The following is an 18,572-nucleotide window of genomic DNA, read 5'->3' on the forward strand; positions in this document are numbered from 1 at the left end:
AAATTTGATATATGACAAATGTGGGGAAATAGCTAAATGCAGTTAATAAAATTCATTCACCTTAAGGAGAAAAATGTAAATGATCCCATCACTACCTCACACCATACACATGCAGTAATATATATAATATGTATTTGTATGTACATATGCATGTATGTATATGATAAAATGAACAAAAAAGCCCCAGGCAGGCAAGGGAACGGGACAGGAGGCAACATACGGACTAAACTATGTTACTGGACATATTTTAGTTTGGACTGGGTTCATGGGTGTTTATTTTAACATAAATAAATAAGGAATCCAGAGAGAGACTGATGAGAATCCTGCTTAAAAACCAAAGAACAGGGGCACCTGGGTGGCTCACTGGGTTAAAGCCTCTGCCTTCAGCTCGGGTCATGATCCCAGGGTCCTGGAATCGAGCCCCGCATCAGGCTCTCCGCTGAATGGGGAGCCTGCTTCCTCCTCTCTCTCTCTCTCTGCCTGCCTCTCTGCCTACTTGTCTGTCAAATAAATTAATAAAATCTAAAAAAAGAAAAAAATCAAAGAGCAATCAAATTGGTCAAATCCCGTTTTGTATACTTAACATTCAATTCTGATGAACATGGCTATTGTATGCTTGACTTAACTGCAAGCCACTGACGGGAAAGGATTAGACATCTGATCCACCAAACGTCTAAAACTCTTACCTCTTTTGTTAGTATTCACCTGATACCTTTATTCTCTGAATATGTAAGTAACATCATTATTGGTTCTAGTAGTGAACTAGTCTGAAATGTTTCCTTTATAATGTCCGCAGATCGTTAGCAGCTTGAAATCTCACTGTGCCCCTTATTTTTTATACAGCTTTACAAAATAATAATACAGACATTTAAAACACACACAAGGATAATTCGGTCTTGGGGGGTGGGAACGGAGAAATAAGAGACAGAGCCTTGGAGCTCTGGCTTTTTGTAGCTGCAGTAAAGGACATTATGGGAATGGGTAGGAGACCTCTGCGGTCAACAGCCGGTCCCAAAAGCGCTGATCCACGACCTCCCCACCAGCAACCTCCTGCAGGTGGTGACCACAGAGATTTGATTCATTCATAGGATTCTCTCAGGCAATGACCGTCTTGAGAAATCCCAGGACTTTCACTGTTCTAAAAAGAAGCTATTGTACTTTATGTCTGCATGCTTCAAATACAGTAAATTATTCATTGAATATGTTTTAATTGTGTTAATAATTGACAATTCCCATTCCTAGCACCAAGTTTTTTAAAAGTGATGTGGTTCAATTCTAAGATACAAGGGGCCTTCCGTAACCGTAAGAGCATCGACCTAGGTCCATACTCTAATTCTATCTTGGACCATACCATTGTTCCAGAGACCTGGGCAAAGTTAGAAAACCAGTTGGCTTTTGCTCACAATGCCTTCTCAGGTCATGGTTCCCATTACTGCTTCCGTCACTCTCTCCCCTGAGTATGGCTTCTAGGGTCAGAAGTGTAAGCCCAAGTAAAAGGTAGGAACAACAACAACAAAATTATTTACAGGGCTGCCAGCAATGGCTAGACTCAGGAAGTTTTTTTCAGAACGTCTCCTCTTTCCCTTCCTTATGGTTTTTTTTTTTTTTTTTAATCATATCCTTATACAAAGAGGGCAAAGAAGCAACATTATCCACCCCTCAATTTAGTCAAAATACAAAACACCTGAGCTGACCCAACAATCCTTTTCTCTCCTCCTAAATGCACCTGGGGGTTGCAAGCCAGAATTCCTAGGGGTGTGTCAATTTCCTGGTTTAAAACCAAGAAATCACATTGTAAATATCTAATTACTCTTGGTAATTTTATATACCATTACCCAAAGCTAACAAAATTGGGAAACATGAGGGCAGCAGGTGAATGTGGCATGAGTTTTAGCACTAGAAAATTTAAAAAAAAAAAAAAACTTGTGTCAAATTGTGACTTTTAATTAAACTGTGCTTCTCCATCTATGGTTAGTAATTCAAAGTTTATGCACAACGTTTCTCAGATTGTTAGAAACACATGCCGTGCTCCTTCAAACCCAGATTGAAGAATCCTAGTCTTCCTGTGGTTTTCAGCCAGAACTACATCTAAGGAGACCTCAACAAGGAAAACCATCTGTGGTACAAAGATACTGACAACGGTGACCTACACTGGCTTTGGGTGCATGTGCGCCTGGCAATGTGCTCAACGTTCAAAGGATCCAACCTTCTCCACCTTCTCAACGCCCCCAGAGCTCCCAAGCCTGCCTATGCTCCTCGTACTGTCTCCTGGATAAAGCATCTGAGCCTGCAGCAGGTAAATTAATCTGTCAGGAACATACACTATGTGCCAGAGCAGACCCCAATCCAGGTCCATCAGCAGAGTTCTGCACTGGGAACCTGTAGGCTGCGCGATGGCAACAGCAGCTGCGAAGGAAACCAGACCCACCCCATAAATTCCACATCCACTCACCACGCGCCTCGGCCACGGCTAGTGCCTCGTTAAGATGGGGGGCTCTCGGGGGGCCCGGAAAGAACTAACAGCGAGTGGAGGAGAGAAGTCAAGCTCACAAGACTATGCTGGACGGACGTCCGATGACGGTAAAGCGGTGGTGAGATGATGTCACAGTGTTCTAGCACTTGCGGGCGTCAGAGGCAGAAACCCGCAGGGGTGGGAACGTGCAGCAAAGGCGAGACTGTTGAAGCTCAAGACGGAGAAGCTGAGTAAGCACTCAGGGAGGAAGAGGTCTCTGGGGGGGGGGGGCCGCCACAGGGACACTGTGGAGCTGGAGGGGGTCAGGGGCAGGTGCTCTCAACCCCTGACATCCAGGCTCAGAGGTTATCCTGGGGAGGGAGACAGGAATGGAAGGATGACATCAGTGCATCGGAAATGAGCCACTTCTGGCGGGAGCACTACCCAGGGGGCCACCAGTCCCAGAGCTGGCCCAGGAGGCGCTCAGTAAATGGCAGTGAAGGAGAGGGAGGGAAGTCCAACGAACGGTGCCTGCTGATGCCACTCTCGAGTTCTAGAAAGGACGAGCGGATCATTCACAGACACCCAGTGTGAACTCTACCACCAGCCATTACTGATCAAACACATCAAAGTGATATAATCCCGCCATCAGATACCTTTAACAGAGTAACAGATCCGCGCTAACAGTATTATCACCTCTCAAATAGAGTAACGTAAAAATATCAGGAAGAATCCGTAGATTTCACACGTGGATCAATCGGGAATGATTTTACGCGCCACAGGATTTATGCCAGTGACTTCTCAGACATCAAAGCATGGCCACAGACAAATCCTCCGCTTAATGGGAAAGACGCTGGGAATATTCAGCATAATGAAAATAAATGACACCCACCTCACTGAGCTCCTCATCAGGAAGCATCTCTACCGAGATTTAACATGAAAGCAGAAAAGCGGTGACGTGTATGTAACGCCATCACACAGAATGATGGCTGAGGACACTCACCTCAGGATGATCTCCCAATGGGGAAACTGCTCTCGTGCCGGGTCGGGGGCTGGGAATTCCAGATCTGCACCCATGTCCAGTACAGCTCCCAATGAAAACCCAAGCGCCTTACATCCGGCCAGAGCACTGCACCTGGGAGACCTTGAAGAAAGGACCTCACTTCTCTGGGTCTCGCTCGGTGTCCTCATCTAGAATGAGCGCCCTCCCAGCTTGAAGGCTGTGTGACATGTTCCTTCACAGCAATGATAAAAATGCAAGAAAAAAAGACCCGCTAGGGACAGCAGCTCCTGGGGGTACGTTCCGCGCCAGGCATAACCCTTAAGTGCTTCACATGGACTGATTTGGACCACTGCCTAAGAAGGCAGGTACCATTCTATTTTACATACAAGGAAACGGAGGCACAGAGAGTTAAACAATTTGCCAAAGATCACAGACAGGGAAAGGGACAAAGCTAAAGGGTCAATGGAGATAGACGCTCTCAACCATTACCCTCTCTGCCTTTTTAAAGGGAGAAGACTAGGTACCATGCAGATGTTTAATTATGCATTTTAATACCCCAAGGAGGCTTCCAGAGCCTTTCTTGTTAGCCATCTAAATGGCAACCACCGTTCCTGCAGAAAATTACAGTTTTTCCCTTATCTTTTGTTTAAACAACAGTTAAATCATAACTAAAATGACTTGTGAATTACTGGTTGCAATTACAAACACCTGCCATGTAAGATTTTCCTGCATGCACAGAAATCCGCCAGAAGGTGTATCTTTAGCTACCTCTATTCCCATTCCTAAGAACAGGCACTACTTCCCATGCATCCCCAGAATTATGAGACTAGAGGAAGTATGCACAGAATTTCCTGCACCTCTCAAGGAGGATCCCAGAACATTCCGTTGCCTTCTCCAGCCCTCACCCTCCAAGGAAAGGGTGAAGGATTGAGTTTGTCCCTACGGATGTCCTTCCACCCACTGGGGGCGCTGAAATATTGTCTGGAAAGATAAAACCAATTTCCCTGTACAATGACTGGGTTTGTTTGTTTTGGAAGGATTAAAATTCTTTTTCCATGTATAGCTAAAAGAAACACTGATATATCTGTTCCTAGAAAAAACACCCAATGCTAGAAAATCGATTTGGAATGACAAGCACTTATGGTTATTGTTTGAAAGACCTACCTCACCAAATCATGTAAAAGCAAGAAAGGAGATCATATTCCCAGTTCAAATCATGCATTTACATATTTAATCAAAGTACATATGTTTCTATAGATTGCAATATCATACTCAAGCCAAAAAAAATCTATTTTATTGCAATATCTGACTATTTAAAATTTATGAGAGTAAAAGTTTTCCATTCCAGTTGAAATATTAACTATTTCTAATCATAAATTTTACCTAAAACAAATCTGGTCAGAGGCAGCTTGTATTTTGACAAACTGAAAAATTCATGTCAATTTCCTAACAATGGCAGGCTAATTTTGAGAAAAGCATGCTGATTTTGGACATAATAAATGAGACAGGACTTAATTCTGATGGATGGTTTCCATGCACTTAGCAATGAGAATCAGTCCTGAAAAATGAAGTGAGCTCCTAAGACTTAGAACTTAAAGTCTGGTTTCATTAGTTCCAAGTTTATGATTCCAGGTGTCAAGTCTTTTTTGCCCATCATGCCCTGTATTATCATTAAAATGTCCATGAAAAGCAAGAGAAAATATTTTTCATATTATTAAACAAAATGTTAAAATTCAAGACATCCTATCAGGTGTCCTGTTTATTTCACGTCTAGATATTTCCTGACAAATATGGGATTAAAGCTATTGAATAGCTTTAAAAAAAAACAACTAATTAATAGCTTTTTATGTAGAAAACACTTAAGTGAGATAAAGTTTCAATTCAGAATTTATTTTGATACTATAATAAAAATACTTCAAGAACTACTTTAACTTCAAGACTAACTGATAGAGATTCATGGACTCATCCTACATAGAAATGAAGGGAATGGGTTTGTGAATAATGTCAGGGAGACAGTAAGTCAAGACAAAACTTACTGCTTTCTTTTTGAACAGCTGTATCAAAGCACTTCATACAAAGGCAATTACATACAGCAGAACATCACTATGTACTTGGACGATGCCGAGACCATTTTGTGATCCAAATGTTCTAGGAGAGGACGGATGAGCGTTAAGATTGCCAGACTTTTTCTACTATAAGAACTGGTGGAAGTCTATTAGAAACCAAAATCAGGCAGATTCATGGGAAAGAAGAAATCTGTCCAAGATTTCTGGCAGCAAAAATAGATCCGCCGAGCTCCTGAATTACATCAGAGCCCAGCTATTCTAGTAAAGTGCTCGAAGGTGGAACCCTGGCCCGGCCCCAATCGACTATTTCCATCTTCCAGAGGTAGCCCAGCTCTGGTCGGCCTGAGACATGAGCTCACCCCACTCAGTGAGAACACAGCTCTACCTGTGCACACCACCCCATCTTTCAATACTCCATCTTTGACTGTGTGAATGGAGAGTATTTTTCGGACAGTAGAACTGCTGTTTATGATATTACTAAAAGCAAGAGAGAAATGAGCTGTCCAGAGCTCAGAACTGTCCCAGTCCTTCCCAACATCCAGTATCCGAGGAAAGTGTTCTCAACCTCCCACTGGGCCCTGCAGTCCCAGGTCCCACCTGAAGGGAGACTCTACACCAGCCCCAGGCATACTCCCCGATTCTGGAACATTTCTGCATAGCTCTTCACCTCAAAAGATGGACCCAGCAGTCAGTCTGTGGACCAGGTACAGCAAGTAAGAGTCCATTCTGTGGCCTCTGGCCATCCTTCTGGGCTACAGCCACGCCTCGGGGAGTGCCTCCCTGGTGCTTGAAACAGTCTAGCTGGATGCCAAGATAGTGTGGGAAATTCTGATTTCTCAAGAAAAAGTAAAGAGATCTGGATAAACTTTTACAAGGATACCACTCAGTACTTGACACCCCGTGAAGCGGAACATAAAAGAATTGTATAAGGAAAGACAAATCCAAAGCTCGAATCAACTCAGAGAAGGGTGCTCTGGCTGGAGTACTCGGAACCCCAGACAGACCTCTTCGAGAACATCGCCATCAGCACAGCTGAAGAAGTTAGAGATCTGTATCACAGAAAATAAAGTGGTGTGTGTCCGGGAGATGCGAACTTCGCCCTTGTCTTTAAATATATTAATGGTGCTATAAATAGGCCGTCACCTGCTCCTCCTTTTCCATTTGGAAGAGAACAAGCTAGAACGGTTTGAATTACAGATTCAACAGAATCACAAGCAGCAATGTCCTGGGAGAACAGATTTCCAGGGGAAAACTGACATGTTTTCTTCCCTGCAAGCACAGAAATGAAAAGAAGATGCTTTTAGAGACCGAGTTTCCAGTCTTAAAAGTGGTGGAGATCAAGATGCCATTCCAGGGAGCATTCGAGGCTAATTACAAGGGTGTAAGGACTGCCTTGAAATCACACCCAGAAAACAGGATCCAGGGGTGCTCTCTGCTTTATAAGTAAAGCCTATAAACCATGTGTTAAGAACCAGTTCTCCGTCTGTGGCATCCTCATCTCCTACCTTCTACTCTTTATTCTCACTGAACGCCATCCGAAGACAGCACTTCTTGAGTAGTGTGGGGGGGGGGGGAACTTTTTTACTTTTTAAAGAACCCTATGATGATAACAAGTTTTCCCATGCATAATAATTGCGCACCATCTGGCTCAGGATATCAGAAACAAACTGCCAAACACGAAGGACAGCTATTTGCCAGACCCGGTGAAACAAAAACCGACAACCACTTCTTTGCTCGGTGGACACGACTACAGGTGCATGCTTAGAGTCTAAGCTTAAAAACTATCACTCAGTAGAGACATCCCCAGATCAACCGATGACCAAAAATACCTCCCTGGAGAAGCGACGCCTGGCACAGGCAGCACATACATAATCATCACCACAGGCGGTGCAAAAGTTTGCCCCGCACAACCAGAACGGTCGGTAACAGGAAGTTTACCGCCATCTACAGATTTTCCCTCTCCGCCCAAGGGAGCGAGCCAAGGATTCCTGCTCGAAAAATATCAATTGGCAAAACTGGCATCAGCTGTTGAGTTGCATTAGGCTCCCAGTGATGAAAGCCGCTTTAATAGCCCGCACAAAACAGTAAACACGATGAACTACCCCTCTAGAAACGGGAAATCAGGGGTCCGTCAGTGCTTGCTACCTACAGATGGGGGCTCACAACAGGTCAACACCCCATCTCCTTCGGGCTATGGCAAGAAAGACACACGGGCTGCAAGGCAAAGGTGTATAATAATATCCCTTTTTTTTCTTCTTCTTCTTCTTTTTTTTTTTCCATTTCCCTCGCCATTAACCACCTTCCGAAGGCAGCTCCGGAGAGTTCCCGAACCATCTAAACTAAACCGCCCGCTCCGGGCCGTGCAGGGGCCTCGAGAAGCAGCCCGCTGGGCGCTCCGGGGGCAGATGCTGCGGGCAGCGGCGCCGGGAGGTCGGCGCGGCGGGCTCGGCCAGCGGGGGCGCGGGGCCGGGGCAGGCACACGCCCCGGCCGTCCACCTGGGGAGCACCCCGGCAACTTTATTTTGGGCAGAACCTTCCGGGGAAACTTTTCTCTCGCCCGCAGCCCAGGCGAGCCGGGCCGGCCGCGGGCGGGCAGGGAAGGCCGGGAGCCGCGGGCCGAGGCGCCAGCCCCCGGCGGGACGCGGCTCGCCGGGCTGGGTCCCTGCGGTGTCGGGACCCGGGAGGCGCGGGGCAGGTCGCGCGGGGAGGCCACTCACCAGCCGGAGCGCGAAGAAGACGGCGAGCAGGGCGAGGCAGGCGCCCATGACGATGAGCAGCAGGAAGACGATGAGCGGGTGCTGCTGGCTCATGCAGTAGTAGGACTCGTAGAGCCAGTCCCGGGACCGCTGCAGCCCGTCGCCGCCGCCCGCCGCCGCCGCCGCCGCCTCGGCGCGGTCCCGCAGGTAGCGGCGGCGCCGCATCGCCTCCCGCCACATCGGGCCGGCTCGCGGGGCGCCCGGCCGGGGCTGCGCCGCCCGCGTCCCACCCCCGCGCCGCCTCGGCCGGCCGGGCTGCCGCGCTCGGAGCTGCGCGCAGGGGCCTCCGGCGCGGGCGGAGCTCGGCGCCCCGGGCTGGGCGCGCTGACGCGCGGGCGGGGGCCGGGCGGCGGCCTCAGGGGCTGCTCCCGGCGCCGCCGCTGCCGCCGGCGCGCGGGAGGGGGCGGGTGCGACCGGGGCCCTCGGCCCGCCTCTCCCCCACCGCGCGGCGCGCAGCCCGGCCTCCGCCCACCGCCGCCGCCCCCCCGACGGCCCGGCCACGCGCTGGGGGGCGGCCCGCGGCCGCGGAGGGGAGGGGTGCGGGGAGCAGGGGGCGGGGGTGGGCGCCGGCCGCGCCCCAGCCCGGACGTCCCCTCCTTCCGCCCTCCCACGCTCAGCCTCGGCGTGGCCCACCTCCTCGCCACTGGCGGAGCGCGGCCTGGGGTTCCCGCTGCCTGCCCCCCCGCAACGCACACATGTCCCACCTCGCTCCGAGGCTGCGGGGGCGCCTAACCTCCTCTCCACGAGCTCGGAGCGCGGCGGGAGGGGGGCCGCGGCCTCCCAAGGGCTGCGGGAGGGGGTGCACCCGCACTCCCCGGCGCTAGCTCGGCGCGCGGCGGGAGGGGACTCCCCCCGCTCTAGTCCCCCCTACCCAGAGGACAGCAGGAACTTCCTCCTTTTCACCATCTGGGAGCGCCGAGGAGGGGTTCTCCTCCCCTCCCCCCTGAGCGGGTCGGGGTTCCCCCCCTTCCTGCTCTTGGCACAGCGCGGGTGGGGTGCCCACGCTCCTCCCACTCCCACTGAGGGCAGGGGACTTCTCGGGGGGGGCCAAGAGGCGCTGGGGCGCCAGGAGTCCGCTTAGCCGAGAAGTGCCCCAAATGCGCAATGGAGGAGCGAGGCGGGGATGCCTGAGGGCTGTACCCCGCCACGTCCTTGGGTAGGCGGCTTCACTGGCAACCGACACAGTCAGCTTGTCACACTTTGGGATGTCCAGAGGGCCAAGGTGTTGCTTACTGGAGGTTCAGGGGGCGCCCTTCTAGCCCGCACGGTCCCGCCGAGCCCCTTCTGCCTGGCGGGGATGGCAGCGAGGGCGCGCCCGGGTTGCTGGGTGCTGGCGCGGGCGGGGTCCGCTCGGAGATCGCACCCTCCTTGGGGACAACCACCTTGGCAGGCAGAGACAGCGCTGGAGCCACGTGGGGGCAGACGCGGGCAAGGACGGTGTCCCTTCCCCACACGCCTGAGAGTCACGACCTCTGTCCCTCGCCCTGAAGGATGGAGGAGCGCTTCGGCTTTCCCCCAAAGGAGGGAAACCTCCGCCCTTCTGGAGGTTTCCTCCTATTCTAGTGTTGTCCCGCGCAAAGACCCGCATATCCCACTTCTTTCAAAGCCTAAGGATCCCGAGGCAGGGCGACCCTCCTCTCTCACGCCGCCGAACACAGCCCGGGGGCTCGTCCCTAAGCACTCGTGGTCCCCTCCAGTAGACCCTACCTGGCACCGCCAACCTCAGAAACCTTCCCGAACTGCCCCGCTGCCCGCCCGGGCTCTCCTGTCCCCTGCGCCAGCGGGGGCGTGCGAGCTGGGTGGGACCCGGCACCGCAGTACCCAGACCCCGCTGGAAGGGGGAGCAGGAGCCGCGGGAGGCGGGGGGCGGTTAGCAGCAGTTAATGCCTGCTCTGCCCCGGGGGGCCAGCGAAAGGCTCAGCTCTCCACCGGCCGCGGGAGGGCTGGGCTGAGCTGGGAATGGGGGCCCGGAGAAGGGCGGCGAACAGAGGCTGGGCTCAGGGGCACGTCCCGAACGCCGCTCCTGAGCCTGGGGTCCTGCCCTACCACGCTTCACCTGGTCCCTGGCCTTTCCTCCTCCCGGAGACCCCGAGAAGACAAGTGAAGGAGACAATGGGTGGAGAAAGTCTCCCCTGAATGTCTCCTGTTTGCGTCACCAGCTGATGATATGCTCCCGCCCCGGGGGGAGAACGAAACTCTGTTCTAGGTCGGGTTAGTTGTCTATCTCCTGCACCTCCGCTCTCAAACCACCCCTATGTAGACTGCAACCCGAGGAATGCCAAGTTGAGCCTTTGGGGCGACCCCAAACCCGCCCACGGGGCTTGGTTCTTTCTTTTGGACCGGGAATGTTAGGTTTGCGGTGGTCCTGAGAGCAAGTTGCAGTGAGGGCATTGATGGACTAGACTTAAAATGGCCAGACCCTGATCTCTCCTAAGGACAGGCGGTCCAGGGGCAGGCTAGGCAGTTTGTGCCGTGGGGATCCTGTTTTCCTCTCTCTGGGCCCCAGGTCTTTCCCAGTTGGGCAGAGCTGTGCATTCCCAGTCTTTGGTGCTGAAGCAACATACTAATTAGCCCTCCTCCCTCCAATGCTTGCTGCTGCTTCTCCGCTTGTATTGATAAACATCTTCCTTCACTCACTCAAGGAAGAAGAAGTAAATAATCTGTCATTTAGATTTATGGGCAAAAAGAACTGAAAGACTGTGAGAGAAAAGTAAATGTTTAATTATTTTCTTTTTCTTTCTAGTGTGGGAGTGGGGTATTTTTAACTCCCAGTGTCTATACCACGTATATATGCTCCATATGGTAAAGGGGGTTGTTACAAGATTTTTAGGGGATTTTGTTAAATCCAATGGTAAAATATAATCAGAAAGACTGCAATGGACTGAATTTTGCACTTTGACCCTTCTGACATTTTTTATCATATTTTTTCATTAATTTATTCAAGACACATTTATTTTTGTGCCTACCATGTGCCAGATGTCCAGAGAGGGGAATAAAAATAGTAAATTAATAAATTTTTAGAAAAACGGACTGGGCCCTCCTGGGACTCTTCTAGGAATTCCCAATGTGCCTTGAAAAGTAGGACTACAAAATACAAAACACGATTAAAAATCAACATGCATCCCCTGCTCCTCCGTCCAATTTAAATTTTATCATCATAGACAAAGGTCATGGAAGGAATTGAATGTGAAAACCGGGCTATGCCAGACTTCCCGGAGATTTTTTTTGTTTTGTTTTAGTTTTGATGCATATTTTTATTGGGATCTCTGTCAGTACTTTATGTTTGAGACAAAATGAAATGTGAACCGATGTGTTATTATAGCTGTTCTCTAGGTGTTTTAGAATATACTGCACCAACTATGCTTTTTTAAAAGTCCACAACAGTTTGTACTTTGAAAGAAAAGAAGAAAACAAAGTAATAACGGAGGGATGACGTGGCATGAAAAATGCTCTTTAGCACAAAGCCTGAAGTATAGGTTTTTGCACCAAAGGGACCCCAGGGCGTCCGCAGGTTCATTTCCTATCTTTGGACAACAGGGCTGCTACACCAAGGGTAGGGTATGGTGAGGAAAGAGGTCCTCCCGTAATTTAACTCCATTTCAATGCATTTGTGACAAAACGCGCAAAGAAACTACCGTGGAAGCTCTAACTGGGCCCCAGAAAGTGTATAAAAGAAAAGCATTAGGAAGGAGAAATTTGTTTTGACCGCTAGAGGGCAGCCCCCCATCCCCGGAACCCAGCAGGCGGGGCAGGCGGGAGGGTGTGAGACCCCTGTAGTTGCATGGGGTGGGGGGGGGGGCACACTTGATGTAAGGTTCTGCTGTCACCATCTTGAAATTCTTGGTGATTTTTGAGGGAGGGGTCACGCCTTTCCATTTTTCCCTGGGCCCCGCGATCCGAGAGTCGGTCCTGGGGGCTGGTGACACTAAATGCCACTCCGTCTAGGCCTGCGTGCAGAGCCCTTGGGGCCCGGGCTTGAGGACAAGCAGGCAGGCTCCTCTGCCGGGGGCCGCCATCCACCTATCGCTTCCTGCGCTGACCGTCTTTCACCTACACACGGGCACACGGAGTCATAAATCTGGTAAACAGTCGTGCTGCTTGACAGGCGGTGGAACCAATGGCTTTGGCTTTAAAAATAACCCATCTTCCAGTCCCTATTCCAAATCCAGTCCGATTAGCTCAGTCAATAAGGACACTGCTGTCCTCCTCCCAATGTCACAGTGCTCTGATTGATTCAATAAAGGCAGGCGAGCAAACCGTGCCAAGGACAGACACAGACGTGTGCCAGCCCGGAGCATATTGTAGAGCTGAGCACAGAGAATCTCCCTGTGTATGCGTTCCTCTCTGGCAAATACATCGCTACAATTTATATAATAAAGTATGAACAGTATGTCAACAGATTCATTATCACCATGAAATATGTTTTGTGTACCCAGATAACATTTACATTTTTATTGAACTAGAGTCTGTGAGTACAGAAAGCACACAACCAAGCCAGCTTATGGCTCCTGGAAGGCTCCTGGACTCCTCCAGCTCACTAAGGAACTTTTTTTGCACTTCAGTGTCTAGAGCGTCAGGAAAGTAGCTGAATGTGACATTAATATATTCATGTTCATTCCCATCTACTGAGGCATGATCTCTACCTGTCTTTGAAAGATCCTCCTTCCCTGACTTACTTGATAAAGCATTTCTCAAGTGACAAAATTATGATAAATATTTCACAAAATCATTCTTAAAATCTGGTTTCAGGTGATTTACTGGGATTTATGGTCCTGAATGTATGGGAAGGTGGCCTAAGTGTCTTTGGAACAGAGCCTTCACAAATTCCTGCTGCCGTTCCAAAGTTTGATTCTGGTACTTATTTTTCAAAATCCACTGAGACACTGGGACTCCCTTCATGGGGGGTGGGGGTGAGAACAGGTTAATGACTAATCAGTTTCCAGCACGTCTACAATCTTGTAACGAGATATCGATTTCTCTGCTCTTGCTCAGAGAATATGATCTAAAAAGCAATGATTCATTGTACAGGGATGTGTGCTCAGGATTTGTTGCCTAGGGAGGTACAGGAAAAGGAAGCTTACTTAGCAAGCATAAGTGGATCACTTCGATACCAGACTTTTATTTTTACATCCTTTAAGGTGTCCCTTAAAGTGGTCAATGAAAGAATAATAAATTAATAATTGAGTCACTCTAAAACTGAGGAACAAGAAATGGTCTCTCTGAAAACGGTTGACATACTTTATGAATAATTTTGCCCACTTCTGAATTCACTCAGTTTAGATAACTTAGCTGAAGATTTTAAGCCACTGCCACTGCTTGATTCGTGCTTTTATATTTAAGTTTGAAAATAAATAAATTCACGGCTTGTGTTATGCCACACTGTTGTAATAATTGTCAATGTTCTTATAATAACTTTCTTAAGGTGCTGGATTTTGCCTCATCCCTGAAATCAGCTGCGAAAGTTCAAAGAAGCCATAAACATCCCTGAGCCTCAGGTTGTGTATCTGTGAAGTAAGATGAGTGTGGCAGTTACCCTAAGGATCTTTCTGATATGTTCATAAAACCCTGGACTGGGTAACAGGATGGATTTTAATCTTTTTTTTTTAGATGGGGGGGGCGGTGGTCGTCACTTTTATTCAATAAGAACAAGTGACTATGCTCAAAAGAAGTTTGTTCAATTGTATGGAAGCACTTGATTACGAGTACTATTTCCTTAGGTTTCAAGGCAGAATGAGTGTTTCTGTGCTATGCTGTGGCAATTTACTGGGCACACACTAATCTTTTTGTGTTCATATGACCTGTCTTCCCTTGTGAGAAGGTAAATTCATTAAGGGCAGGGGACTTTGTTCTTTTGTTCGCTGTTATATCTACCTCTCTTACTTGAAATTTGCAAAACACATAGTAAGTACTTAATTAATACGCGCCAGATGAATGAATGATTGAATGGATGAGGACATAAGGTCACTTCATTCTTTGAGAAGAAGAGTACAATTGACAAATAATGCTAGTGGATTACTTTAATCAGAACTTGATTTGACAGAAATGCTGCCCAAGCCCTGAAGAGGTTACATGTACATAAATGTTTGCTATTAACACTATGTACTTTTTTCTTAACCTCACAGTGCTTCCAAATCCAAAAATGGTTAAGATTTTCATGCAACATTGAGGACCTATCACTACCAGTCCCACTCACCTAGCAGAGCAAAGGTAAGAGCACATACGAGATAAGACACTGAAGAAAGAGCTGGAGAATGACTAGGTCCAGGAGAAGAGAGTGTCTGGGGGAAAGCACAATTTGGGGTTGGTTTTCTCAAGAGAAAATGGCGTTCAGTATCATAGTTCCTAGTCCTACATCAGAGGCAAAACAACACCAGGCAATGAAAATTCTCCGGATTTATGAAGTCTTAAAGTCTTGAAATCTCGTCCTTTCTACATCTGAACCATGGATGAGAACTTGACAGTAAGAAAGCAGAGTAGGATAGAGGGGAATGGGTCAACTCTATGTGTGGTCACTCTAACAGCCAGGCATGCTTGGATACCAAACTTGAAGGAAGAAAGATGAAAAACAATAGCTTAAAAGAGGATTATTTTGGTAGTTGAAATGTGTTTGTTATAGCTAGCATTTTAAAAAAATAATAATACTTGTAAACGTCATTCCAAATATTACGAGCCTCATGTCTGTAAACTGTGTTAGAGATTCCCCATTACAAATGAAGGCAGTTCTGCTCTTAAATAGAAGATCTCAAGAAGAACCCCAAGTAAATGTTTTAAATAGCACATAGGGTGTTGCGACATGTGATACATTTAAATATCTTCACCTCTAAATTATTAGGCACTTCCCTCCCAAATGGTGCTCCAGCTCCAGGTGGCAAGTGGAAAACTGAACTCAAAATCATGCCTACCACAGTTGGTGGCATCTCACCAAGCTAGAGGCTTGTCCTCTGCTCCCCACTCGGTCACGTGCCCCCATCCAAATAGCCACCATTCCTGCAACTGTATTTCGATTTTTCTCAAGCTTCCTCGTCCTCCACAGCCCATTCTATTGCCTCAGGGCTTTAGACTCTCTAGCCTGCCTTGTTGCCTGCTCAGATCCATCCCACAATTGTTCCACCCAGCACAGAAATCTGACCTGTTCTGCCCCACCATCTACATAAGAAAACCACCTCCTGACCCTCTTAGCCCCTTTATAACTTCTGATTTAGGTTCCAGATAGATTAAGCTACAAGACTGCCTGGAGGGCCCCCCTACTTCTCCTCTGCCTCAGACAGCGCCCATCCCCTAAGCTCTGTTTGAGGTAGGAGGCCCTTAGACTGGGTTGGTTCTTTGGTAGCTGATCTAACCAGACCAAAACCAACATCAGAGTCACTGCACTCAAATCTGAGAAAGTGAAACTTCTGAACAGCCAACGGCAGTCAACCAGGCTTTCCCAAATAAGGCCCCCAATTAGGCTGTAGCCTATCAAACCATTGCTTTGCTTCTGTATCTTCTCTATAAAGAAGAAGCCCCTAGCACCTGTAGGTAGAGCCTCCTAACCACTTCTGGTTTGGCATTGCCTGATTAGAAATTATAGTTGCTCAATTATTTAAAAAAAATGTGCCTCAGTTTACCTTTTTCAACATATCCATGATCACCCAATCACCACCCACCACTTCCATTACCTGGAACACTGACACTCATCCTCTTACCTGGGAATCTTCTTGAAGTCCCTCCTCCACCCACAGCTACTTCCACCCCGAGGACCTTTATAAAATAGGAAGGCGCCGTTATCACAGAATACTTCAGGTGTTGGAGGGTTAAGTCAAAGACATTTTGAAAGGACAGCTTTTCAGTAATTCATCAGAATGAATGACCGGCCTCCAGGCTTCTTTTGTGGATCATTATTATAAATGGGACCTACATTTATAATATACGTTTATAATCTGTAAAAATGTGCTGATAGATTATAGAAAATACAGGATAGTGTATATCAATAAGGATAAAGATTTCCAAACACGGGTTGTTTTTCTTCTAAACAGAACGTATACGTATACAGATAAGTGAGTACATTTTACTATAAAAACTAGTTAAAGAAAATACTGTCCCGGCAAGAAATGATATTTCAAATGAAGAATCAATGAAACCCCGCTGAAGGACACAAAATCTGCTTTCTCTGGCACTAATGCCACCTGAAATGCACTTTTATCGGCTCCCACTACAGTGCCAGGTGGTGCCTAGGTCCACGGGCGGGGGGAGACTGCTGGGTTCACGGGGCCAATTGCCTTAGATTAAATAACCCCCAAATGGCCAGCTACGGTTTACGTGCCAACCCTATCTAGACAGGCTATATTTACATTGTTACTGGGAAGTGCTGAAGACATTTTCATGCTCAGCAGGCTGCAGGAATAAAAAGGCAATCTTAAACCTAGACTCTCATTATTGCATTACAGTCTAATAACTAATACATGAAAAAAAAAATCTGTCTTCCCTGCTGTGGTAGGCTGCTCTTCACTTCTAAATATATTTTCCTCCAGAGACAGCAAATGGAAGGCTCATCTTTAAAAGAAAATACTTTGAAATTTTAAAGATATTAATATTAAAATATCTGAACTAAAATATAAAAAATACTGATCAGGCTTGGAGGTTGCTCAGTGTGGATTCAAATTGTTTTATATTGTTTCATTACAGAGCAAAGTGTCTATTCTTAAGATACAGAGTTTGCAATTAGCTCTCCAGTTACAATGATCTCTTTGGTTTTCTTACATGGAGGCAAAATATAATTATATTTAGTCCTTTCAAGTGTGCTGAGTTTTATCGGTCCTGGACGAAAGTTTACAAATCTAAGGATAGCTCCCTTTTGCTAATTCTATGTTGATGGTGTCGGAAAAAATATCCATTAGTCTTCCTTACCCTCTCTTAATGGTATTTTGTAGGGAAATTTAAGAGATAAAGGAGTTGTATAGTGTGACATTAGAAACCACAAATGTGAGCACATAACAGAACGAGATTATTCCAATGATTCACACATTGCCCATCAGACGTCTTCTTTCATTTGGATCCTTCTAGAATGTTTTTGCTTGCTGTAGGTGAAGTATTCTTTACCCAAACTATATTCAGTTCTTTGCTTCTTTGGGGGTCCATTCAGCATTTGAGTGAATCACATCTAAACAAAAGTACAAAACGGAATTTTAAAATGATCTTTGTGCTTAGGCTGGTGCTTAGGCACCTTTCAGAGCCCAGAATGGGCTGCAGATACTAAAAAGCCAGCAACCATAGGGATTCACATGAAGACATGCTGAACCACTAGGAGGTTGTCGTTCTCATCAAATACAGGGACAGAAGCAAAGGCAGGCGTGAGGACTGGTTCCACTCAATCTTTTAGCATAGTCATTGTTGGATAATAAACTGTAGGGATGTTTAACATTTTTTATTAAACATTTATAGGATGATTACTTGTGCTTGTTTATCTTCTTTTTGATCATTAGCCCAGGACTCATAAACAAATTCTCATACAAGCAAAATGCAAAAGTCTAGGGAAGGAATCACATCTTCTTAAGTTGTTCAGACAGCTGGAAGGTCCACAGTCATGATCTTGTTTACTCATTAATAGTATTTTTTACTGTAACACACATGTAATCCTGTTATTCTTTGAGTTGCCCTGTTTCTCTTAACCAGTTGGAAGCTTTCCTGTTTCCTAATTGATTGATCATTGAGTGGAAACCCGTGCCCCCTCCCCAGAGGGACTGTTGGATCAGGGGCTGTTCTCAGATTGTTCTATTTCACACAGTGCTTAATGAAAAAGTGAATTCCAAAGATTTTGGAAACAGTGGGATTTTAGAAATGGCATCCAGTGAGTAAGATCAGTGAAGAGCGCACCTACAGAAGAGCCTGAGAGTCAGAATCTCAAAGCTACACACTTTACTGTGGGGAGCCAGCAGAGCCACACAATGGCTCCCCTGCACTCCACTGCGCAGAGAATCTCCCCTCCATGTTTCCCTGCAAGTGTTCTGAGCTTCTTCACAGGCTCCCTCCCTGGTGGGCAGAGAGGAGAAAGCCCACTGAGTACAATGCAGCCATTAATTTAATTCCTTCCCTGAAGGGCCCCCTTATGTAATCCCAGCTCTGAGGTCCCAGGTGTTAGGTCACAGCCCCATTTTCAGGATCTGCCCTGTCCTTCCCCAAATTTGAAGTGGCCTGAGGGGAAGTAAATTAGGCAGGAGACAGGAGGGACTGCAGAGCCATGTAAATAAACACTTCTGTGAGCCTGCTCACTGGGCTAGTCACTTCTGGGATAGGCCCACTCCGGGCACTCCATCAGC

General features: G+C 47.4%; 1 protein-coding gene across 1 annotated transcript in view; it reads right to left on the reverse strand.

Moving 5' to 3' along the window:
- LOC123394807 overlaps positions 1 to 9,183 on the reverse strand; it is a 119,106-nt gene extending 109,923 nt beyond the window's left edge. The window contains exons 1-2 of the mRNA XM_045089501.1: positions 9,149 to 9,183; positions 8,239 to 9,064 (exon numbers count right to left, since the gene is read on the reverse strand). Coding sequence (XP_044945436.1) covers positions 8,239 to 9,064; positions 9,149 to 9,183 — 861 coding nt within the window. The remainder of the gene's footprint in view (positions 1 to 8,238; positions 9,065 to 9,148) is intronic.
- Positions 9,184 to 18,572: the final 9,389 nt, after the last annotated feature.

The sequence above is a fragment of the Mustela putorius genome, unplaced genomic scaffold (genome assembly GCF_011764305.1).
Source record: "Mustela putorius furo isolate JIRA1106 unplaced genomic scaffold, ASM1176430v1.1 tig00000107_pilon_pilon_pilon, whole genome shotgun sequence".
NCBI lineage: Eukaryota > Metazoa > Chordata > Mammalia > Carnivora > Mustelidae > Mustela > Mustela putorius.